The 23,134-nt window shown below is 43.0% G+C and overlaps 3 protein-coding genes across 7 annotated transcripts; 2 read left to right on the top strand and 1 right to left on the bottom strand.

Annotated features, from left to right (window-relative positions):
• Positions 1-154: 154 nt before the first annotated feature.
• Positions 155-5,663, bottom strand: LOC122759407 (proton channel OTOP3-like). 5 transcript variants are annotated; one of them, XM_044014284.1, is made up of 8 exons: positions 5,302-5,663; positions 4,479-5,088; positions 4,266-4,402; positions 3,555-3,613; positions 3,237-3,388; positions 2,392-3,059; positions 1,677-1,847; positions 155-1,590 (listed from the first exon to the last, which is right to left on the bottom strand). In XM_044014284.1, exons 2-8 carry the CDS (start codon positions 4,837-4,839, stop codon positions 1,420-1,422), a joined length of 1,719 nt encoding a protein of 572 aa, XP_043870219.1. In that variant the 5' UTR covers positions 4,840-5,088; positions 5,302-5,663; the 3' UTR covers positions 155-1,419. The 5 variants fall into 5 exon arrangements, with proteins under 5 accessions (XP_043870219.1, XP_043870221.1, XP_043870220.1 ...); XM_044014286.1 differs by having other exon boundaries at positions 4,479-4,932; XM_044014285.1 differs by lacking the exon at positions 5,302-5,663 and having other exon boundaries at positions 4,479-4,932; positions 5,004-5,295.
• Positions 5,664-6,975: 1,312 nt separating this feature from the next.
• On the top strand, positions 6,976-13,381 carry ush1gb (Usher syndrome 1Gb (autosomal recessive)). Its single transcript, XM_044014292.1, has 3 exons — positions 6,976-7,324; positions 10,141-10,588; positions 11,496-13,381. Exons 1-3 carry the CDS (start codon positions 7,161-7,163, stop codon positions 12,315-12,317), a joined length of 1,434 nt encoding a protein of 477 aa, XP_043870227.1. The 5' UTR covers positions 6,976-7,160; the 3' UTR covers positions 12,318-13,381.
• A 1,359-nt stretch (positions 13,382-14,740) lies between these two features.
• fads6 (fatty acid desaturase 6) lies at positions 14,741-23,051 on the top strand. Its single transcript, XM_044014298.1, has 6 exons — positions 14,741-15,176; positions 17,832-17,998; positions 18,923-19,103; positions 19,460-19,647; positions 21,632-21,811; positions 21,934-23,051. The coding sequence occupies exons 1-6, from the start codon at positions 14,975-14,977 to the stop codon at positions 22,081-22,083; spliced, it is 1,068 nt and encodes a 355-aa protein (XP_043870233.1). The 5' UTR covers positions 14,741-14,974; the 3' UTR covers positions 22,084-23,051.
• The last annotated feature ends 83 nt before the right edge of the window (positions 23,052-23,134 follow it).

Raw genomic sequence — 23,134 nt, 5'->3', positions numbered from 1 at the left:
GCTCTCAGCGTTCAGCGCTGTCTCTCTTTAGCTAACTTTTGGCTAAACTCATTTAATTTCATTGTTTTCTTGTTTTACTGCAAAATCCAGCCACGTGTTTGAATCTGTTTCAATAACATCTGTCACTGATGTTTGTTTGTTAGTAGACGTTTGGCTAATTTTGAGCTAACTTCCTGTCGATTGCTAACTTCTCAATGTAAATGACAACTTTCATCATTTTCTTATTTTAATAAACAAATTCAGTTACGTGTTAAAACGTTTCAGCAACATTGGACTTTAAAAAAAATGCTGTTGCCGTGATGTGGAGCAAGTTTTTGCTGTTGCTGAGTTTTAAAAGAAGAAGAAAAAGAAGAATTTTCACATTGAAACTTTCCGTCAGTGATGCCGTGTCTTTAGCTAACTTCTGGCAAACATTCTGTTCATTGCTAAGTTTACAAATTTAAAGATAAAAGCTTTTCTTATTTTTGACAACTGACTTAAGAGATCTGTCACTGATGTCGGTTTATAAGCAGATGTTTGGCTAACTTTAAGCTAACTTCCTGTTTTCAAATGTAAATGATAGCTTTAAAGACACAGGTGTCATCATTTCATCGTTTTCTTATTTTAATAAACAAATTCAGTTACGTGTTAAACAGCTTTAGTGAAGTCTGACTTGGTGACGTTATGCTGAGCAACTTTTTAAGGTTTAGCTAACTTCCTGTCTGTTGCTGATTTTTCAAAGCATCAGCAGAAGAATAAGAAGTTTACAAATTTAAAGATTTTCTTATAAAATGTTCGTATTTTAACAACTGACTTAAAAATTCTGTCACTGATGTCGGTTTATTAGCTGACGTTTGGCTAACTTCCTGTCATTTGCTGTCTTTTGAAGCAGCAGAAGAATTATTTTCAAAATGTGAAATTGTCGTCTTTTGCTAACTTGCGGCGACCTTGGGTTTCGTGAAAGGCATTCTATAAGACTAAGTTATTATTGTTATTATTATTAACTTCCTGTCAGTTGCTAAGTTTACAATTTCAAAAGAAAACTTTATAGATACAAGTGGCATAAATTTCATGATTTAATTGTTTTAATAAACAAATTTAGCGACATGTTAACTATTTCAGTGAAATCTGAAATGCTGTGAGTGATGTAATTTTGACCAACTTTTTGCTAACGTTTTGCTAATTTCCTGTCCATTACTGTTTTTTTTCCATTTTAAAGATAAAACTGCCATCATTTAGTTATTTTTCTAACATTTCAAACTGTTGAATCGCTGCTGGCAGTGATTTTGCTTCATGAGCCAGCTGAAACGACACCTTTCACACTCGTGTGGAGCTAACAAACCATGGAGACAGCGCAGCGTAGCGAGTCCACGGCTCACACGTGTGTGTGATGATGTTTCTGTGTTTGTTTTTAACTCTCTTTTATTCTCCGTTTCTCTGTCACGCAGAGATCAGCAGCTCCATCAAAGCTCCCACTGAGTGCATCCTGTAGAAGACGCTGAGCGGCTGACCCAGATTCACCAGGACAAACCACACGCTGAAGCCAAAGAACTGCTTCCCCACGCCGTTCTCAAACTGAGGGTGAGCGCCGAAGGCAGGGATGATCCACAGCTGCAGGAGGAGGAGGAGGAGGAGGAGACAGACTGTCAGGTGAGTACAGCAAACACAGCGTGACAGTTTGGTCCTCGTCGCCTCACCATTATATTTGACAGGATGAGAAAAGCACAGATTTCCTGTGTTGCTGTTTTGTGCCAGGACTTCTTCCCGTCATGACCAGCAGGGGGAGCCGACGCCACATTGACTTCCAGCAGTGACACGTTCACCTTCTTCTCCTCCTCTGGTGTCGGCGCGGTGACCTTTTTCTTCAGCTGAGGGAAAAGTTTATCATCAAACAAATCTTCCACGCCCGTTTACTTTAAGGCAAAGTTCATGTTTTGTTTTGTTTTAAATGTGTTTGCATGACTCATTAAATCTGTGTCAGATTAAGTCTACGATATTTTAATAATACGTGTGACACAGTTAGACAGACTTTTCTGACTAAAACTGAGGTTTGATAACTGCTCATTCACAACAAACATATAGAGAAATAGAGAAAATCAGTGATTTTAGCTGCTGGGCCTCTGCTGCCTCGTGTGGTCACTGTGTGTCACTGAGGTGAATCTAAAGTAAGGATTTTAAATGCCAAATTTTACAAAATTAGACATTTGAAGTTTTTTTTGTGAAGTGAAGGAGGCAGCAGTGGATCAACAACTCCTGTGTGTGTGATGTTAAAAACACTGGTTTTCTCTGTGGACTTTGGTGTGGGAGAGTGAGTGGTTTTTAAGTCTGTCTCACAGGGAGATAAAGACGTGAACATGTTGTTAGGATATCGCAGATTCAAGCTGGCATAGATTTTATTTGGTGAATACTAACCTTAAATATGTTCCTGTTCTTCTTCTTGGCGAGCAGGTCCGGGTGCCGGTGAAGGCCTTCGATGATGAAGATGTTCTGCAGCACCAGCTCCAGGAGGCTGAGGATGGAGTAGGACAGGTCCAGGTCTCCCAGAAGACCGCTGGTCCCCAGAGCCAGGGCCGCCACCAGGGAGAAGTAGGAGAGGGCGAGCTGGCCCAGAGCGGCGGCCACCAGGAGGAGCACGTCCAGGCTGCGGGCGGGGTTGTGTCCGCCCTCGTGGGCCCTCCTCTCCAGCCTGTGGACCACCATCCCGGCCAGCGAGCACAGGGACATGACGGGCATGACGGCTAAGTGGTAGCCGTAGAAGACGAGGAAGGCGGTGGGGCGGAGCTGCTGCTGGCTCACCCACACCTGGTAGAGAATGAAGACGGTCACTCCGGCGAGCAGGACCAGGGCGCCGAGCACCAGGCCGTAGATGATGCCGCCATGGTACACGATGCGAAGGGTCAGCTTCTGAGTGGCGTGGTGACCCGGGCTCACCCTGCGGCCCACGTTCTTCCACATCACGTAGACCATGCACCCCGCCATCAGGTAATACTCGATGTTGAAGGGGTAGAGGATCTCGAAGCCCTTCCTGAAGATGAGGCAGGTGGCGCTGGCGCTGCACCGACACAACGTGGCGTTATCTGACACACGAAGAAGAAGAAGGAGGTTCATTTATCTCTGAGGAGTCTTTATCTATATCTATATCTGATTTTCTCTATGAGGTTTGGTGTGGGAGAGTGAGTAGTTTACAAACTTCAGTTTCCTGGTGGAAAAGTCTGTCTCACAGTGAGATAAAGACGTCAGACTTGAGTTAAAAACACCTGTGAGCTCTTGGTCGTCCTCAGTTCTGTCCCTGTTGCTGAACCTCAGTCCGTCCTCCTTCTCTAACTCGATCTCCTCGTGGATGGTGTCCTCGGTGACGGCGCTCAGCCACAGCAGCAGGTCCGTGGACAACACGACCATCAGCCCCGACCTGCGTCCAGTATGTAAACATCAAAGAAATCGTGAATTTGCACAGATACACACACACACACACCTGAGGCAGTAAATATGACCATTTTTCACTTTAAATCCAAACCTCATGTAAATGAGTTTAAAATGTCAGTGAACATGAGAGAGAGAGAGAGAGAGAGGGGCACCTGGTGATGATCTTGTGTTTGTGGACGCAGTCTTTACAGTGAGCCCACAGTAAATACGTCTGTAAGAAAAACAATCTCACTGTTACCACTGACACAGGAGCTGATGGTCCTCTGCTGCCTCGTGTGGTCACTTTGTGTCACTGAGTTAAGTCTAAATGAAATATTTCAAATGCTGAGTTCACAAAATAAGACATTAGAACAGTGATGGAGGCAGCAGTGTGTGTGTGTGTGTGTGTGTGTGTGTGTGTGTGTGTGTGATGTTAAAATCACTGGTTTTCTCTCTGGACTTTGGTGTGGGAGAGTGAGTGGTTTACAAACTTCACTTTCCTGTTGGAAAAGTCTGTCTCACAGTGAGATAAAGACGTGAACGTGTTCTTAAAGATGTCGTAGGTTTTATGAGGCGAGTCATTTGTTAAGTGGCTAAAAATCAGTTTATTTCACGTGAATTCTCTGTTTCTCTGGAAAAAGTTAAGTGAACTCATTTATTTTTCGACACAGATCCTGAATCTGTCATTAAAAGACAGTTCGGTGATACATTATCTCGTGTTTATGCTTAGTTTTGTTGTCGCACTGAAACATGAAGCACACCGATACTGGCGGCTGGTGAAGGTTACCGCTGTTGCGTCACTGTTGGACGTTTGATGGATGTTTTTCACACTCGTCCACGCGTTTGTTTCACACAGAAACGACGCGAGGCGTGGCGGTGTTTACCTGCAGCACGAGGAACGGAGCCTCTGTGAACACGGAGAGGAGTTTGGCGGCGGGCTGACACTCCCTCACGCTGATCAAATAACCCACCCTGCAGACGAAGAGCAGCACGCTGAACGCTGCGAACACCAGCAGCACCACTGACGTGGAGGAAAGACACGTTCAAACATCCACGAGGAAAAACTGTGGAAATGCTGAGAAAAAACTGTCACTCACAGACGACGGCGATCCCACCGGCGTGGTGGTCCTTGTGTGGACTGCTACCAGGCTGTTTCCTGGCCCACAGCAGGTACCACAGCATCCAGACCAGGCTGACCCCCATCAGCAGGAGCATGAACACATGAGGCTCCTGGTGCTTCAGAGCGTCCGGGTTGAAAACCTGCCCAGCGACCAGAGCTGCTCCCAGCAGGAGAACGTTCAAGCCCAGCAGACCCGAGATCAGGCGCCGGCCACTGGGTACCCAGACCAGCACCGGGTCCAGCTCCTGGTCCTGGCTGTGGTGGTCTGCTGGTTTCTCCGTGGTGGTGGGATCTGTGTCTCCAGGATCAGGATCCATCTTCACTTCCCTGGTAAACATTCAGCCTCTCACTTCATCTCCGACATGTGAAGGCATGAATGTGAGCGTTCCTCCGGACTGCCCTCCTCTCACAGGCGTGGCAGAGTGCCAGAGCTTTAGAACCAACAAACCATGTTGACTTTTGCCACACAAATAAAAGTTTCTTTCTCACTCTGCACCTTCACCTTTCTTAATCCAGGTCCTTTACTTTGAAGGTCTGTCTCTGCTTCGTGTCACTGTTTGTGTTCGTTCTACACCAGGAACTGACTTCTATAAATGAGTAACTCACGTTTATCAAATGCTTTGAAGGAACAGCTCATAAACTCTGCCGTCAGGGCTGATTAGCAACTGTCAGTCATCATTTCTGTCTCTTACTTTCACTCTCAATTATTCATTTTGGTCCAAACCAGTTCCAGTAAAACCAGTTTTTTTTCTTGTTCTGCAGAACAAAGAACTCTGAGTAGACAAATGAAAACCACTTACCGTTTCTGCGATGCAGCTCGTTTCATAGACGACGGAGAAAACGCTTTATAAACCAACGCGTGTGTTTATTTTTCCTAAATGTGACGGGAAACGCACACATGTTTGCTTTAATTAGGAAAATGAAGGATTTTATGTTCACAGTCATTTCCTCATCAAACATAATCAACGTGTCAATAACTGTCCATAAAACAACTAGATATATACAAATAAATAAAATGGCAAAATGAATATCCAAGATTTATATCTGCAGTTACACCTCAGAGCCACACGAGGGACTTTGTTCATTTTCCACCAAATTTCTGCTGTAATAATGCATGACTCAGCAGATTTACATTACATTACATTACATGTCATTTAGCAGACGCTTTTATCCAAAGCGACTTACAATGGAATCAAGTACAATTAGCCAGGGGTGGAACTGAACTTGCGACCATGATGTCTTTGGTACACAAGGTAGGGTCTTAACCACTGAGCCACTCCACCCCATTTAGCCAAATACATGGATGCACTTAGCTTAGCTTAGCTTCAGAACAGATCACAGTTAAAGTTAGCATAACTGTCACCCAAGTAAGCTAGCATGATGACGGACATGAACAGACCGCTGCTTTGTTTAAGAACAAACGTTTAATTTTGCCATATATGCTAACCTTAGCCTGACCATAGCTGCTAACCATAACCCAATCTTAGCTAACCTTAGCCTAACCATAGCTGCTAACCCTGCAGTTTAAATTAGCCAGACTTTACTACCTGTGAGGTAAGCTATGAGCATGTAGCATGATGTAGCTGACGCCATAGACATATATACGTAGACGCCACACTGAGCGCTGAATTGTACGTCGACGCCGCCGCCATATTGGATGTGGCAGATCTACCCGTAATCTAATAAAAGGAAATTAACTTTTGATTAATCGTTTTTATATTTACATTGATGTCCATATATACATATACACTGTGTATATATACACAGGGAGGGGGTTCACATTGATGAACATATATACACACATACTGTAGTAGCTGTAAACACTCAGCATTAGACAAATACATACGTTGGTTTGGTGCTTACTTATATCCTAAACATAAGGAGTAAACATTTATAATCATCACTTTAAAGGTTACATAGTTGTTTTTGGTGCCTATTTGTTTCCCAGATATATTAGTGTGTGTGTGAATGGGTGAATAAGAGGCATTAACTTAAAGCACTTTGTAGAAAGGCGCTTTATGAAGTTCTGTCCATTTCCTTTTATTAGTTTACGGGCAGATCTGCCACATCCAATATGGCGGACGCTCTGACGTACCGCAGCAACGGACCAACCTGCTCAATGAGGCGTCTACGTATATATGTCTATGGCTGACGCTAAAGCCAAGCTACATGCTAAGCTATAATGGTAAATATCAGGTGACGTAAAAAATTATCTGAAATGGAAGTAGTTATTTTTGTTTTTTTAATCAAATAAAACAAGTTATTCTTTTTTTAAAATATATATACATTAATTATTTCAGGATTCTTAGAACGTGTTTAATAATATATATTCTGTAGTTGTTCCATGGTTTGTTTAGGTCTGATTCAGCTGAACTAATCTATTCATAGGGGGCGGGACCATTGCTATTGCAGCCCCGCCTCTCTGAAAATCAGCACGCCTCGTTTTGTCACCTAGCAACCAGCTCTGCCCTCGCGCTCTCCAGCATCAGCGTTAGCGGCAGCAGTCGTCGTGGTGTCGTCTGTCCGTTCCGGACGCACCGCGTCCCGGGCTGAAAAGTTGGCCAAACACCGGGGAGAAGAACAACACAACCGTAGACGCTCCATGAGAGCGGCCTCAGAGTGAACCGGAGCCGGGGCTGCGGAGGCAGGAGCCGCCGCCATGAACGACAGGTACCACCGGGCTGCCAGCGACGGTTACCTGGACGTGTTGAGGGAGGCGACACGGAAGGAGCTGAACGCCCCGGATGAAGATGGCATGACACCGACACTGTGGGCCGCGTACCACGGTAACCTGGAGGCGCTGCGGCTCATCGTGGGGAGAGGGTGAGTCCTGAGGCCCGGGGAGACCCGGGGAGACTGATAACCTCTTAATTAACATTCGAACTCCACCGATGAATCACTTAGACCGGTTATTCAGGCTGATATTTACCACTTTCAGTTGTTATTATTTATTAAATGTTTAATTTATTATACATTTTTACAAACTTCACATTTTCTGTTCTCACTAAAACGTTTTTTCAACCAAAATGTAATCTTTTTATTGGGGTTTTCAAAGATACGATAATACTTAATAAATGATTTTATGTTAAAAAATGCTTTAGTATGATTAATGATCTATTTTATTTATTTAATATTTAATAACGTAAATATCGACTCCTGTCACTGATCTAATCAGAGCTGCAGCAGAACAACAGTCGTTTACATCACAGCACATACATTTTAACTGCCTCATTATAGAGAAAGGTCACACACACACACACACACACACACAGGTTTGTGCAGCTATTCTTTTCAGGATTCTGCGTTGACTTCCATTCATTTAAACAGACTAAACAAAGCCTCATCACTCACCTTAACCATAACCAGTTAATGACTAACACTAACTTTAACCATAACCACAATTCAAGATCTTAGTCCTAAACTTAACCAGGTCTCATTAGGACCAGGTTTTGGTCTCCAAGTCTATGATATCTACATCACATGTTCACTGTTACGCAGACTTTTCCAACAGGAAACTGAAGTTGGTAAACCACTCACTCTCCCACACCAAACCCCATAGAGAAGTTCAGTGATTTCAGCATCACAGGAGCTGGTGTAGCATTTACTGCCTGGTCACTGTCACAGCATCCAGTAACTCACACTGCTGCTGTTGACAGGTTTATAAGGCGAACAGTAATGTGAAGAGCTGCTGAAAGGTCATGGTGATGTGATGGAGAGTTCTTCTTCTTCGTCTTTGTTCCCTCTTTTAAAGATCTGTGGACATTTTCATGGCTTCACTATGACAAATGGGTTTTATGGTACAATACCAAAACAACCTTTGTTTAATTCGTCACTTTAACAGGAAACTGAAGTTTGTAAACCACTCACTCTCCCACACCAAACCCCATAGAGAAAATCAGTGATTTTAGTTCATGGGGACACAGGAGCTGCTGGTCTATTGCTGCCTCGTGTGGTCACTTTGTGTCACTGAGGTAAATCTGAACAAAGGATTTCAAAAGCCAAAATGACAACATAAGACATTTGAACTCAGTGATGGATCAACAACTCCTGTGTCCCTGTGAGCTAAAGTCACTGATTTTCTCTATGAGGTTTGGTGTGGGAGAGTGTTTACAAACTTCAGTTTCCTGTTGGAAAAGTCTGTCTAACAGTGAGATAAAGACGTGAACACGTTCTAAAGATATCTTTAGAGTCTTTTGTTCAGTGGTTAAACTCAGTTTTTCTTTTCAGATCATAAGGTATATTCTTCCACCCTATATTTCTTATAGTATCTTGCTAATGTAAACCTCTCATATCTTAATGTGTTGTTAGCACACTCTGCCAGAGTGTGGCGCTGCAGAGACACGACCTGACATTAGGCTGATGAAGATGATGACCCTTTGCAGTGGTGTCAGAGTATGTGTGTGGGATAAATAATGCAGAGTCACCTCTGTCATGTTTAACCTGCAGCATTTTAATTATTGATCAGGACTTAGTCATGTGGGTGGAGAGAGTAAACAGGAGGAGTTTACTACAAACAGCACAGTTTATATCATCACTCAGTCAGACTTTATTTATAAAGCACTTTTAACAAATATCAAAACAGTATAATGTGTGTTGGAAAAAACAGCAATTAAATCTTTGCCAGTTAAGTGTGCAATTTAAGATTATACTTACCACTTTTTCTATTTGAGCATTATTTATGAAAGAAAACTGTTGTTTTTGTCACTTTGTAAACCACTCACTCTCCCACACCAAACCCCATAGAGAAAACCAGTGATTTTAACATCACAGCACACAGGAGTTGTTTATCCACTGTTGCCTCCATTACTCAGTTCAGATGTCTTATTTTGTGACTGCGGCATTTGAAATCATTCGTTCAGATTGACCTCAGTGACACAAAGTGACCACACAAGGCAGCAGGAGACCAGCAGCTCCTGTGTCCCCATGAACTAAAATCACTGATTTTCTCTATGGGGTTTGGTGTGGGAGAGTGAGTGGTTTACCAACTTCAGCTTCCTGTTAAAAAGTCTGTCTAACACTGAGATAAAGACGTTAACATGTTATTAAGATGTCATAGACATCTTAATTTTATGAGATAAGTCTTTTGTTAAGTAGCTTAAATCTGTTTTTCCAGCACACCAGACCAAGATAATCACACTGCCCACTGTGGATAATACATTGAGGATAAAATAGTTTGCTTTAGAAGGTGGTAAATCACCAGTCATCAGTTTTATAATCCCCCTATGGAAAATTTGATTGTAGCAAGGACACATCATCATAAAAGACAAAGTACATAAAAGAAAACGCTGTACGCACAGATGATGAAATCTGTGTAAACATTCAAGATGAATATATTCAAATAATGACACAAAAAACAGGTAATGGGGGTTAGGGATATGTAAAATTCACAAGATCAAGTGTTAACTACAGTAAAGTGCTAATATTGGCAAAAACCCTGTGATTACGTCCACGCTGTTGCTCCTCAAGCAGAAATTTTGATGTTTTCTAATGAAGACGCAGTTTCCTGCTTCCACTTCCTGAAATAATTGGACTGAGGTTTGGTTTGTAATGATTAGCGACTAAAATCCCTTGAATAATCAAAGGTTTCGACTCAAATATTGTGGCAATCCAACATGGCGTCTTGTTCCCTCCTCCTCCAGAGGTGATCCGGACAGGTGCGACATCTGGGGGAACACGCCGCTTCACCTGGCGGCTGCCAACGGCCACCACAACTGCCTGTCGTTCCTGGTGGCGTTTGGTGCCAACGTGTGGTGTCTGGACAATGACTACCACACTCCACTGGACATGGCTGCCACCAAGGGCCACATGGACTGTGTTCGCTACTTGGACTCCATTGCTGCAAAGCAGATCACCCTCAACCCGAAGCTGGTCGGCAAACTCAAGGACCGGGCCTTCCGTGCCGCAGAGCGACGGATCAAGGACTGCGCGAAGCTGCAGAGGAGGCACCGAGAGCGCATGGAGAGGAAGTTCATGAAGGATTCTGCAGCATTGGACAACCTGGATGCTATTAGCTTTTCTAGCTACACAAGTGGCAGCACGCTGAGTCGCAAGTTCAACACCGTCACCTCCAACATGCCATACTCACAGGTACATCCTCTTTGACTTCTTCTTGATAATCCTCTGAACTCAAGTTAAGAGAATTTGTGTTGATTGTCTGTGAAGGTTCTCCTTCATCCAGGTCGTTGTCATCTTCAGACGTTCGCTGTAGGCTGGACTGGACTTGAGTTAAATACGTTTTAGACTTTGAGAGGCTTCTTCCAAAGATACTTCAGTTTTGAAGTTCCTACTCAGCTGGTAAAGAACCGTAGTCATGGCTAAACTGAAAGCTTTGGCTCACTTAAAGAAGACAAATGTTGACGGGAGGATGTTAGATTTGTTAGATTAGTTCATGATGAATGCAGCTAGAAATGTTTTGGGTCAGACATGTTCACAGTAGCGGTTGAATATCGGGAACATCCAGGTGAGGGGTGGAGCCTATGTGAATCACACGAGAGCCACAATGTTCGCCCACTCACTCGTCGTGAACTGTCCACAACATTTCCTGCTGTGTCATCAAACAGGCTCACCTTGATATTAACCAAAGATTTGACTGAAGGAGCGTGGAGAAGACGTTTCAGAGAATGTTCTTCTTTGGTCAATCTCTGGATAATCTATCTGCAGATCTTAAGTGCAGTTCTTAAGTGCAGTTCTGAAAGCAGATCGAGGGTTAGTTGCCATGCAGTTGACATGCAGTAGCAGGAAAGTGAGGGTAACCCTGGACAGAACGGCCAAGAAAGAGTGTCCAATTAACCTCTGCATGTTTTTGGACGTGGGAGGAAACCGGAGAACCCACAGGAAACCCTATGTACACATGGGTAGAACATGCAAACTCCACAAAGAAAGGTCCTCAGTAGACAGGGTCGAGAGAACCTGGGTCTCTTAGCTGTACGGCAACAATGCTTCCTCTGAGAACCTCACTGATTCCTACCTTCTACATTTATTCTTTCTTTCCCAGGCCACTCTTCACTCCACAGCCAAGGGCAAGGCCAAGATTCAGAAGAAGCTGGAAAAGAAGAAGCAGGTTGATGGAACGTTCAAGATCTACGAGGAGGGGAGGAAAAGTGTGCGCTCGCTGTCCGGCCTGCAGCTCGGCAACGATGTTATGTTCCTCAAACAGGGCACCGACGCCAACCCCAAGGAGAAGTCACGCCTCAACATACGTTACATGTTTCCTCGTGATGATGACGATGATGCAGACACCATCTCCCGTGCCATGAGCGACCCAGGGCTCCATGAAGCTGCATTCTCGGAGATCAGCGCTGACTCTGGTCGAGATTCCCTGTTCAACCGTCCTGGTCTTGGCACCATGGTCTTCAGGAGGAACTATTTGAGTCGGGGTATGTTTGGAATCGGGGCACAGGATGAAGGGAGTGTTGCAGGAAGTGAACCTGTGGGCCGGGCACCCAATGTCCGTCTACGTGGACACCTGCCTCGCCCCCCTCTCAGTGTTGATGGGGACAGTATTGGCAGTGCGTTGAGCCTACAAGAGAGAAACCTGCACGAGTTGCCTTGGGAAGAGACGGACATCGGACTGGATGAGGACCAGGATCCAGAGAACAGTCCTCTGGAGACCTTCTTGGCCTCGCAGAGCCTCAGTGAGTTCATGACGATCTTCAGGAGAGAGAAGATCGACCTGGCTGCTCTGCTGCTTTGTTCGGATCGGGACTTGTCCAGCGTTCACATCCCTTTAGGACCCAGGAAGAAACTGCTGGACGCCTGTAAGAGACGCCTGGACACTTTAGACGAACCAGAGGCCATTGAAGACACTGAGCTCTGACAGTCAGCAAGGACAAATCCATATTTCCGTTTATTAGTAAATTAGCGTGGAAGGGTTTTACTCGACATCTTGGAAACACAGGTCTACATTTTGTGAGGTTATTATCCACTGTAACTTCTGAATACTGGATCAAATGTCCAGTGTGAGTTCACCTAACTTCACCTAATCAGCCACAATATCAGCGTCTAGTTGTTCAAGAACCTTAATCTAGATTAAAATGGTCCAGTTTGGGAAATTCAAAATTTTGACATCTCGGATCACGAAATCCATCATACTTTTGTTTTTGGTTGGATTGGATCACCCTCATCCAGATGGTTAAGAACTGGATTATCTGGACACTCATTTGGAGCCAGCGCTTACTTTTCAAAAGATTATTGGCAGTTTTGATAATCCACAGCAAAATATAAATTATTAAAACTTTAAAATTCTATTGACATTTTGCTCCTGTAATCCAGTGTCAATCTGCTTGGATCAGGATAATCCTAATTTGGTTGCATCAAAGTTCTCCAAACCTCACACAAAAAACAACAAAAAATACTGAAGTTTGATCCCATTCAATCACTTATCAATGTGTTTTAATCCCATTACTGGGCTCTGATGATACCTGTGTGTGTGTGTGTGAGAACGGCTGAGTTTATTTGACTTACTGAACAGCACCATCTTGTGGCATTTTTGTCATATGACAAGGTAGGATTTTAGAGCTGAAGGTCATTTTAGAAGCATGCCATAATCACAACTGGATATATATATTCTATTATCAAATCAGTGAATGAATCTAAACGTCTTTTTACAGTTTCACAACTCTACATAACTTAAAAATATGTTGTTTTACAGTGCAGCACAAATGCTGTTGCAGCAGTTGAACCACAGGGGGCAGTGTTACAGTGTTACTGTGAGGTTCTGAGTGTTGACTGAAACACTGTTATCTGGTTTCACTCCGGCTGTTTGAGGGTGAGGCTGAGCATGAATGTACATTTTATTTTGTTTTTGTAATATTTATGAGAAGAAAATGTATCAGCAAACATAACTGTCTTTATCTTTTTTAATAAAATAAAGTGAAATGATTTGTTTTTATATTTACTTTGACATAAAAGACAATGTTACTTTACAAAAAACTTGTTAGCACCGTTAGCATAAATCCAACTTGTTCCTACATCTATGTTTGTCCAATCATGGAAACATGATAGCATTGAAGCATGTCAGTGATATGTGCTAAAATTCAGAGATTAATGCTAAAATTAGCACATTGAAAAGTAAACTTGAAAACAACTAGTATGGAAGCATGATAGCATTGAAGTGTGTTGGTGCTACATGCTATGATATATTTTTTGGTTAGCATGTAAGTAGAATTCAGTAATGTATACGAAAACTAGCATGCTTTAAAAGTAAAGTTATGTAATATATGCTAAGATTAGCATCTTTAAAAGTAAAATTCAGCGATATATGCTAAAATTAGCACTTTTAATAGTAAAATTCAGTAATGTACATTAAATCAACATGTTTAAATGTAAACACCAGTGATACATGCTAAAACTAGCATGTTTAAAAGTAATCATCAGTGTGTAAAAGTAAACATCAGTGATATATGCTAAAACTAGCATGTTCAAAAGTAAACCCCAGTGATACATGCTAAAACTAGCATGTTTAAAAGTAATCATCAGTGTGTAAAAGTAAACATCAGTGATATATGCTAAAACTAGCATGTTCAAAAGTAAACACCAGTGATACATGCTAAAACTAGCATGTTTAAAAGTAATCATCAGTGTGTAAAAGTAAACATCAGTGATATATGCTAAAACTAGCATGTTAAAAAGTAAACACCAGTGATACATGCTAAAACTAGCATGTTTAAAAGTAATCATCAGTGTGTAAAAGTAAACATGCATGTAAAACTAGCATGTTTAAAAGTAATCATCAGTGTGTAAAAGTAAACATCAGTGATATATGCTAAAACTAGCATGTTTAAAAGTAATCATCAGTGTGTAAAAGTAAACATCAGTGATATATGCTAAAACTAGCACGTTTAAAAGTAAACACCAGTGTTTAAAAGTGCATGTGTTTACCAGGTCATGACATGTTTGTGCAGACATGAAACATGATAGCGCTGGTTGGTGTTGGTGCTGGTTTTTATTTGCAGCGCAACGAATCGTGCGTAAACGCTGTATTAAGTGTCCGCTGTTCCTAATAAAGTGAGTGTGTAGTGACGGCGTACGTGTTTGTCAGTTACATTCCTGAACAGCAGCATCTTTGACCTCAGTGAGGAGCCACTGTTAATCCACTGCTCAGGCCTTTTCTCTCCCTCTGCTTTCCCAGGACGTTTGCCAAGGTTACAGTGATGGAGGGAGGGAGGGAAAAAGGGAGGAGGGAGGGACACAAAGAAACACGAGGGGAAGGAGAAGGACATGCAGAATTTATGAGACACCAGAGAAGAGGAGGGAGGAGTTTAATCGGAGCTGCTGCGAGAAGACGAAACATCTTCCAACGCATTCCTCTGCTGCTGGAGCGAAAGAGGAGTCAGCTGACGAGAGGAGGGTCCAGGGGGCGGGGCTTCTGTGACAATTACTCCATGCTAACGAGCACTTTGGTAACACTAAGCTGAACCTGTGGACTTTAGTGTCATAGCTGAGCCAGAGCTGAGGAGGAACTGAGCAGGAGACATGGAGAATGTTCCACAGGAGTGGAGGATGAGGAGGAGGGAGGAGATGATGGTGAAGAGTGGAGGTGAGGAGGTGGACAAGGAGACGCTGATGATGGAGCTGACGAAGCTGGTGCAGGAGATGGTGCGAGAGAGCAGCTGGTGGGAGAAGAGAGGAATCGACTGCAGCATCCTGACTGCAGCTTTCCTGTGTCTGCCGCCAGGTAACACACACACACACAGCTCAGGGTCAAAGGTCACCGCTCTCTCACATCTTGGATCTGGGATTTTAACAGTAAACAAGAACATCAAACAAAGATGTTCTTGTTTACTTTGTTTGTCCTCGGAAAACTTCCACTCATTAAACCGATTCTGCTCTGAAAATCAAAACTTCAAAATAAAACACAAACTAAAATAAGTCACATGATTAGGAAATGTACATCAGAACAGATAAAAACAACAAGTCAAGATGATAAATATTCAAATAAAAACATAAACAAAGTATACAAAAATACAAAACAAATAGTAAATGCTGAAATTAGCACCCTGAAAATAAAATACCACAAAGATAAGCAAGATTAGCATGTTGAAAAGTACTTGTGTTTACTATGTCATGTTTGTGCAGACAACTAGTGAGGGTCTTGCTTTACGTGTGCCGTCATCTTGTCTCAAGGTCAGCCAGATCACATGTTTTTTTCAACATGTAACCGTCCAACGCTTCATTTTACAGGCTTCAAACGTGTCAGGTGACTTAATGACGGCACCAGTGAGTGGAGTTGCGAATTTGACGTTGTTTGGATTATAAATGCAAGAGATATCGGTAGAAATGCAGATGTATCGCTAAACAAACCTCTTCTGTCCCCCTCCCCTCATTGTTATTATTATTACATCAATATTCTAATCTGTTTTTATGTTTGATGTCAAAATGAAACGAAAAATACACAAAAATCACCCTAATTCTCACATCTGTCAGAACATTCCTCTCTCTCACACATGCACACACACACACACACACACACACAGGGATAAGGTGACGCTGCAGTTTTTATAACTCATGCTGTGGCAAAGAAAAGAAAACTTCTGCTCTACTCAAATGTTCTGCTGCTACTGTCACAACATTTACCGTCTCCATGGTAACCATGGATCTGGGTCACTGCTGCACAGTAACTGACCTCGGTCAGGGCCGAGGTTCATTGTCCCTGATGTCACTCCATCAGTGGACGTGACTTGAGTGAGCTTCAATAATCCAGTCTCTGTAATCCAGAAATTCGGAATTGTAATCCAGATTTTGTAATCCAGTCGCTGTAATCCAGAAATCTAGATTTGTAATCCAAACCGTAATCCAGAAATCCGGATTTGTAATCCAGACTCTGTAATCCAGTCTATGTAATCCAGTCTCTGTAATACAGACGCTGTAATCCAGTAATCCAGATTCTGTAATTGACTCTGTAATCCAGACTCTGCAATCCAGCAATCCGGACTCTGTTATACTATTATACAGACTCTGTAATCCAGATCTGTAATCCAGTCTCTGTAATCCAGTCTCTGTAATCCAGTAATCCAGATTTGTAATACAGTCTCTGTAATTGAATCTGTAATTAGGCAGCCTGTGGCCAAGGGGAAAGGGAACTTGACTTGTAACCGGAGGGTCGCCGGTTCAAATCCCCACCCGGCCAAAAAAAAAGGGCTGGGGTACCCCTGAGCAAGGTACCCAACCCCCAATGCTCCCCGGGCGCCACTCAGTGTAGCAGCCCACTGCTCCTAATTCTAGGATGGGTCAAAATGCAGAGGAATACTTTCCCTAAGGGGATTAATAAAAAAAAAAACTAACTTTAATGTAGTAATCCAGACTCTGCAGAGCTGCTGTTAAACGCTGGGTGAGTAGGTAGTTGGGTGGGTAGCTCACATCGTCACAAACAAAGCTATTTTGGTATCTGAGTTTCCAAGTTGGAATTCCGAGAAAATTGTTTACATGCAGGATTAATCGGACTACGAATCATGTGATCCAGGTTTGTTAGTCTGACTAAGACTCGCTGGATTTTAGTGAGACTAACATGTTTACATGACATTAAGAAAAATTTATTATTGTCTTAGTCTTTGACTAAAATCAGACCTTGAACAGGAATGTAAACACTGTGTGTGGTTTAGCTTCAGTAGCAGCAGCAGTAATAGCAGCAGCAACAGCAGTAGCAGTAACATCAGCAGCAGCAGCAGCAGCAGCAGTAACATCAGCAGCAGTAACAGCAGCAGCAGCAGCAGCTTCACTCTCTGAGCTTTATTACACTCATCAACTCAAAATAGGCTGCTTTGAAATCGGAGTTGTGTTGTATTCTGTTGAATGCGAGACTTAAAACCTGGACTGACCTGGACTGAAGTGGTCTCATGAATGTTTTAGTGTCGCGTCATCACTGCCTCTTCGCTGACTCATGGTTAAAGATCTGTGTTTGTGTGCTTTAATGTAAATAAATAAAAACAGCAGAACACAGTGATGTCAGACTCAGAGGGATCACGTGTCATTCGTTCACCTGATCTTCATCACTGAGCTGCTGCTGTGATGACTGAGTGAATGCTCTCATGGTCTCTGGGTCTGACACTTAAGACCAGAATCTAAATTTACTGATCTATTTACATTTACTGGATGACTAGACGGATGGAAGGATTAGACAGATAGGCAGACAGAGGGACAGACAGACAGACAGGTAGATAGCTAAGGTAGGTGGATAAGTAGGTAAGTGGGTGGATGGGTTAGTTAGTAGGTATACAGATGGGTGGGTTGGTAGTTATCCTGTAAAAGTGTGATGTCACTGCAGATAAGGGACCAAAACACTAAAGACAAAAAACAGATGAATGCATGAATGTGTTATTTCTGCTGCTCACAGCCTTCATGCTGCTGTCCTCCTCTCACATCCTGGGGTTCTCTGCCGGTTGGATCTTGATGGCCGTGGCTCACGCCGTCATCACCGTCAAAGGGACACATTTGGCGAGTCATGGGGCGCTGAGCGAGTCGCAGACCTGGTCCAGGTTCTGGGCCGTCTTCTTCATCGAGGTAATGAATGAATGAATAAATTTATGTAAATGTCCAGAAGAACTTTATGGATCTGTATAGAATGCTACCTTTATGTGATCAAAGACTTTCTTTATTAAATTTAAAGTGGCCGCCAAATCCATAATCTGGATTAGATCCAGATGATGACGTATGATGGTAGTGTCTGGTCTGCTTACACATACCAAATTTTGTTGAAATCCGACGTATTTTGCCACAGATATGATTTGTTATTTATTGTAAGTGAAAGGGATTGTTATGTTTTGTGAGAAGATTCTTAGCGACGTGTTTATGTGATCACCTACACATCACAAGAAAAGTGTAGACAGGAAGTTGCTTACAGAAGGACAAGATCACAGATTAATCTGTAATCTTGGTTATGAGGTAAATAAACAAATCATTTGTTGTCGCCACATTTACGACCCAGTACTTACAAGAGTGGACGTGTGTCCAAGAATCAGGATATTAAATGATAACGTTTAATCACGACAGCGAGCGTCAGGTCGCGTTGAACTTTAGAGCCTGTGTATTTAGTTATGAAGGTTTTACTGAACGCTCCTTTGATAAACAACAGCTGTTACATTTAGCCTGTTGTTAGCTTTAGCCTGTTGTTAGCTTTAGCCTGTTGTTAGTTTTAGCCTGTTGTGAGTTTTAGCCTGTTGTTAGCTTTAGCCTGTTGTTAGGGTTAGCCTGTTGTTAGCTTTAGCCTGTTGTTAGTTTTAGCCTGTTGTTAGTTTTAGTCTGTTGTTAGCTTTAGCCTGTTGTTAGCTTTAGCCTGTTGTTAGCTTTAGTCTGTTGTTACCTGCTGAAGCAAAACAGGGGAAAACATGCTTTCCTGCCACCTACTGCCAAAATAGCAGCTTCATTTTCAGTGGGTGTTTCATGTTGTGTTGGAACGTGTGTTTGTGTGTGTGTGTGTCCATGTAGATCTGCGGCTCGTTCTCTGCGCGGGCTGGTGTGCAGGGTCACATAAAGATGCATCACGCTTACACTAACGTGGTCGGACTGGGCGACTCCAGCGTGTGGAAGGTTCCGTTCCTGCCTCGCAGCGTCTACCTGTTCATCGCCCCGCTCACCCTTCCACTCATCACTCCATTAGTGGCACTCGGTACGACAGAAGAACATCACTGACCTCCACTGACCTCCACTGACCTCCACCGACCTCCACTGACCTTCACTGACCTCCACCGACCTCCACGGCCTCCAATGAACCTTCACTGACCTCCACTGACCTTCACTGACCGCCACACGCAGACCTTCACATCCTGCTCTACTTCCTGTGTGACCTCTCACTGTATTTTATCTTTAAGAAAAAGATCTTTGAAAACTCTTAAACACAAACCAACTTTAAATAAAATACAGATGGAAACTTTTTTTTTACAGTGAAAGTTTTTACAGTGCAGCTCCGTCACTCTCAGGTGAGGCTTTTATTTTGAAGTTTACTCTGACTCCCTGTGTTTGCAGCTCACATTAGAGGTCAGTCTTTCGTGGTAATTTCCAGGACCGTCCTCATGGTGGCGCTGGGTTTGTTCTCTCACTTCTGGCTCCTGGTCCACGTCTCTGGATTCCGGTCTCCCATCACGGCCTTGTTGTGTATGTTCACCTGCAGAGCAGCGTTCTCTGTGCCGTACATACACGTCAACATTTTCCAGGTAAGAAAAAACACTTAGCAACAGCATGTCCTTAATATAGAAAAAACACCTTTTTATTTCATCACATTTAAAATCTTAAGTTTGTGGGAGAAAAGATAAAGAAGAGACAAATTTATGTTAACTGGTGTTTTAACCATTAACTTAACTGCTAACAATTACCGTAGCTACGAACACTTATGGCGCATTTCCACCAGCTCTACTCGCCTCGCCTCCACTAGCCTAGTACCTGGTACAAGGTACTATTTTTAGAAGCAGTACTATGCGATGATTGGTCAGACTGCCGGCCGCTGACTGGCCAGAGTCCCGTTACAGGAAGAGACCTCCCACACACACACATATTTAACAGGAGTCTTTTAAAGTGGAGTGGTGTATTTAGGGACAGCGCTGCTGATCGTGAGCCACAGACCGATGCTGCTGTAGTCTGTGGAGTAGGAGGCTGTACTCCGGACATGTGTGGACAGAAATCAAGCCGAACAGTGTCGAATTGTAGATAAATTAAAACTACTGAACAATCCTAAAAATGTGGGTTAATCTTCAACAACTACAGACGTGTGGTGTAAAGTCACTAGTCACTCGTGTGTGTGTGTGTGTGTCGCATATAAAACAAGTCACCACAGTTTCACTCAGCCGTGCAGTGACGACTCCGCCCACGTTAAGTAGGTACTTTTTTGTAGTGGAGATGCAACCTAATTGTGCCGTGTCGTGTCGTGCTGAGGCGAGTAGAGTCAGTGGAAATGCGCCATTAGACTTAGTCGCTAACCCTAACCTCAGCTACCAACCCTTACCTTTGCTACAAACTCTGACCTTAGCTGCTAATCCTAACTTCAGCTAATAACCTTAGCCACTAACTCTGACTGTAGCTGCTTACTCTGACCTTAGCTGCTAATCCTAACTTCAGCTAATAACCTTAGCTGCTAACCCTTACTGTAGCTGCTTACTCTGACCTTAGAGGTAACTCTCCTCTTTACCTCTAGTTGGTCGATTGTTGTTGTTTTTCATGTTTGTTACATTCCATGTTGTCTTGGTTTCATGTTTAAGAAAAGCTCTTTGTTCAGGGGAAAATTAATCATAAATTAAACAGGAAAATTCAGCACATTTTCAGAGACCCAAACAAATGTGTGGGTCCTGACCCAGCGTTTCAACCACTGTTGAGAGCAGCTTTGTGTTCTCATGACTTGACAGTGAATTAAAGGGATCAAAAGAGAACAATCCTTGCCTGATTTTCCCACAATCCCACAGGTCATTGTTCATTGTTCTGATCAAAGTGTGTGAAGTGTGTGAAGGTGGATTATGAGACGACACAGGTCAAAGGTTTGTTCGCTGTGGGGGGGTCACACTCAGAACCTGGTCCTTGTGTTGTTCTTGGCCGCTGCCCCATGTGAACCAAACGACTTGATTCTGTTGTAACCTGTAACCTGTGGTTCGGTTCAAAAACAAAACAAGTCCAAAACAAATATTTATTTTCAAGGTCATGAAATTTATTTTGACAGAGACCGTGATAACAAAAGGTCCTGTGACCCTGTTACTAGAACGTTCTGAGAATATTATGTTTTCTTTAGTTTCCCGGAATAAGAATGATCTAAAATGTCAAGTGAACATTTTAATAAAGATAAAATTCTCCAAAAAACATTGTAAGGTCATCTAAGGTCATAGTTTGTGGCAAAGTGGAGGGTGCCAGGGTGTGTAGGTGAAACCAGCTACTGGAACTGTTGATTTAAAATGTTCTCGGGAGCTATTTTGCCATGCGTAGTCCTGGGACCCACATCAGACCTGCAGGTGCTACTGTTGAGGAGTTGTCACAATTTTCCTTTGTCCTTCAGAGTCCTTTGTCCATTTTCTAGTGAACATCCAAATTTGCCCCGTTTTCTAGGTCGGACTTTGTAGATTGGAAACAGTTCATTGTTTTTGGACGAGTCATCAGAAAGTGTCGCTGCCCCTTAATGTCAAAATGAAACAAAAATTGATAAAAGTCTGTCGTTGGCAGCATATCGGCCTCCCCATGTTCTTACCGACCCGTCGACCCAAGCGGATTTACCAGATGAGCCACGGCGTCCTGAACTTACCCAGAAACCCTCTGCTGGACTGGATCTTTGGACACTCGCTCATCAACTGTCACGTGGAGCATCATCTCTTCCCCTTCCTGTCTGACAACATGTGTTTGAAGGTACTGCTAAGGTCCACTAATGCATCCCCTTGTGGTTTCTCCATGAGTAATCGTTACCTGGATTAGGGACAGTAGGTTCAGTTGTCCCCTGACGTGACTCTGTGTCTCTTCGTTGTTTCCAGGTGAAACCCGTCGTGTCCAAGTTCCTGAGCGAGAAGCAGCTTCCGTACCAGGAGGACACGTACCTGTCCCGCCTGAGCGTCTTCTTCCACAGGTACCAGGAGCTGATGGTGTTTGCTCCTCCCATCACAGAGCTGGTGGGGGTGCAGTGATACTAAGGCCTGCTAATGCTAATGACTGCTAACGCTAAGGACTGCCGGTACAAAAGCACAAGCTTCTGTGATTAAAGACGTTTCTGCTGATTCACCACAACTTCCAAGGTTTGAACTCTTGTCTGCACTCACACCAAACACAAACCATTTTCTCCTCACATTACTCCGGGGGCAGCTTATGGCTGAGTGGGACAGAATTGGGCTTGTAATCAGAGGGTTACTGGTTTGAATCCCCTGGTGTAGCCCTGGGCAAGGTACCCACTCTCCACTGCTCAGTGATAATTGGACACAAGGGGGCCACATCAAGGGTTCTCTTAGGGCCGTGTTAATGTGCAGATCAAACACTGTGGCGCCCACTAGAGATGGAGACACTGCAAAACATTAGGTCATACTTTTCACATCCGCGGTCCACTAGGGTCTGCTAGGGTACACAAGTGTCTTCTAGGGTAAAAGTGATAAAATTAAATTAAAATGAATTCAAATTTGGCTCGGCCCTTAACGATATTTCATGTTTCTCATGTGGCCCCTTGTGGAAAATAATTTTCCACCACCCCTGCACTAGAGTCCGTCTATTTTGTATTTTTTTAGAATTTGCGTTGCCTGACGACACAAATATTTTACTTTGCGTCCGGTGTGAATGAAGACGTACAAATGGCTAGGTTTTTTTTTCGACCAGTGAAGAGAATGAATGAATGAATGAATGGATGAATGGTGTCTCTCCTGAAATGATTAAATCGACTGAATCAATGGTTCAAACAAACAAAAGCTTGATTAGCTTTGACGAGTGGTTGCAGTTAAAGCCGCAGTCGCAGATTCAGATCAAACTTGAGTCTCAGGATTCATGGTTTCACAACGTTGTTGTTACATAAATAAAACTCTTTAAGAGTTATTTTAGTTATAACGTCCAGTCTTCACATTGTTTCATAGAATCCAAATATTTGTCTTTATATTAAAGTTTTATCAAATCATTTCTCTGTTTTTTGTTCGTTTTTTTGTCGGTTCACCTTATTTTTGTTTGAAATGACGCTCACATTTCTGAAAGACTTGTCCT

Source organism: Solea senegalensis, linkage group LG18, assembly GCF_019176455.1.
Source record: "Solea senegalensis isolate Sse05_10M linkage group LG18, IFAPA_SoseM_1, whole genome shotgun sequence".
In the NCBI taxonomy this organism is placed as follows: Eukaryota; Metazoa; Chordata; class Actinopteri; order Pleuronectiformes; family Soleidae; genus Solea; species Solea senegalensis.
The sequence above is the reverse complement of the archived record's forward strand: the minus strand, read 5'-3'. Positions and strand labels throughout refer to the sequence as shown.

What these genes read in the sequence shown, in the direction of transcription:
- fads6 (XM_044014298.1), top strand. Translation starts at nt 14,975, where the DNA reads ATGGAGAATGTTCCACAGGAGTGGAGGATGAGGAGGAGGGAGGAGATG. An exon ending in CACTCCATTAGTGGCACTCG is followed by an intron (nt 19,104 to 19,459) that starts GTACGACAGAAG and finishes CTGTGTTTGCAG; the next exon opens with CTCACATTAGAGGTCAGTCT. An exon ending in TACACGTCAACATTTTCCAG is followed by an intron (nt 19,648 to 21,631) that starts GTAAGAAAAAAC and finishes TGTCGTTGGCAG; the next exon opens with CATATCGGCCTCCCCATGTT.
- ush1gb (XM_044014292.1), top strand. Translation starts at nt 7,161, where the DNA reads ATGAACGACAGGTACCACCGGGCTGCCAGCGACGGTTACCTGGACGTG. An exon ending in CGGCTCATCGTGGGGAGAGG is followed by an intron (nt 7,325 to 10,140) that starts GTGAGTCCTGAG and finishes CTCCTCCTCCAG; the next exon opens with AGGTGATCCGGACAGGTGCG. An exon ending in CCAACATGCCATACTCACAG is followed by an intron (nt 10,589 to 11,495) that starts GTACATCCTCTT and finishes TTTCTTTCCCAG; the next exon opens with GCCACTCTTCACTCCACAGC.
- LOC122759407 (XM_044014284.1), bottom strand. Translation starts at nt 4,839, where the DNA reads ATGTTTACCAGGGAAGTGAAGATGGATCCTGATCCTGGAGACACAGAT. An exon ending in AGAACAGGAACATATTTAAG is followed by an intron (nt 1,848 to 2,391) that starts GTTAGTATTCAC and finishes CTTTTCCCTCAG; the next exon opens with CTGAAGAAAAAGGTCACCGC. An exon ending in TCATCCTGTCAAATATAATG is followed by an intron (nt 1,591 to 1,676) that starts GTGAGGCGACGA and finishes CTCCTCCTGCAG; the next exon opens with CTGTGGATCATCCCTGCCTT.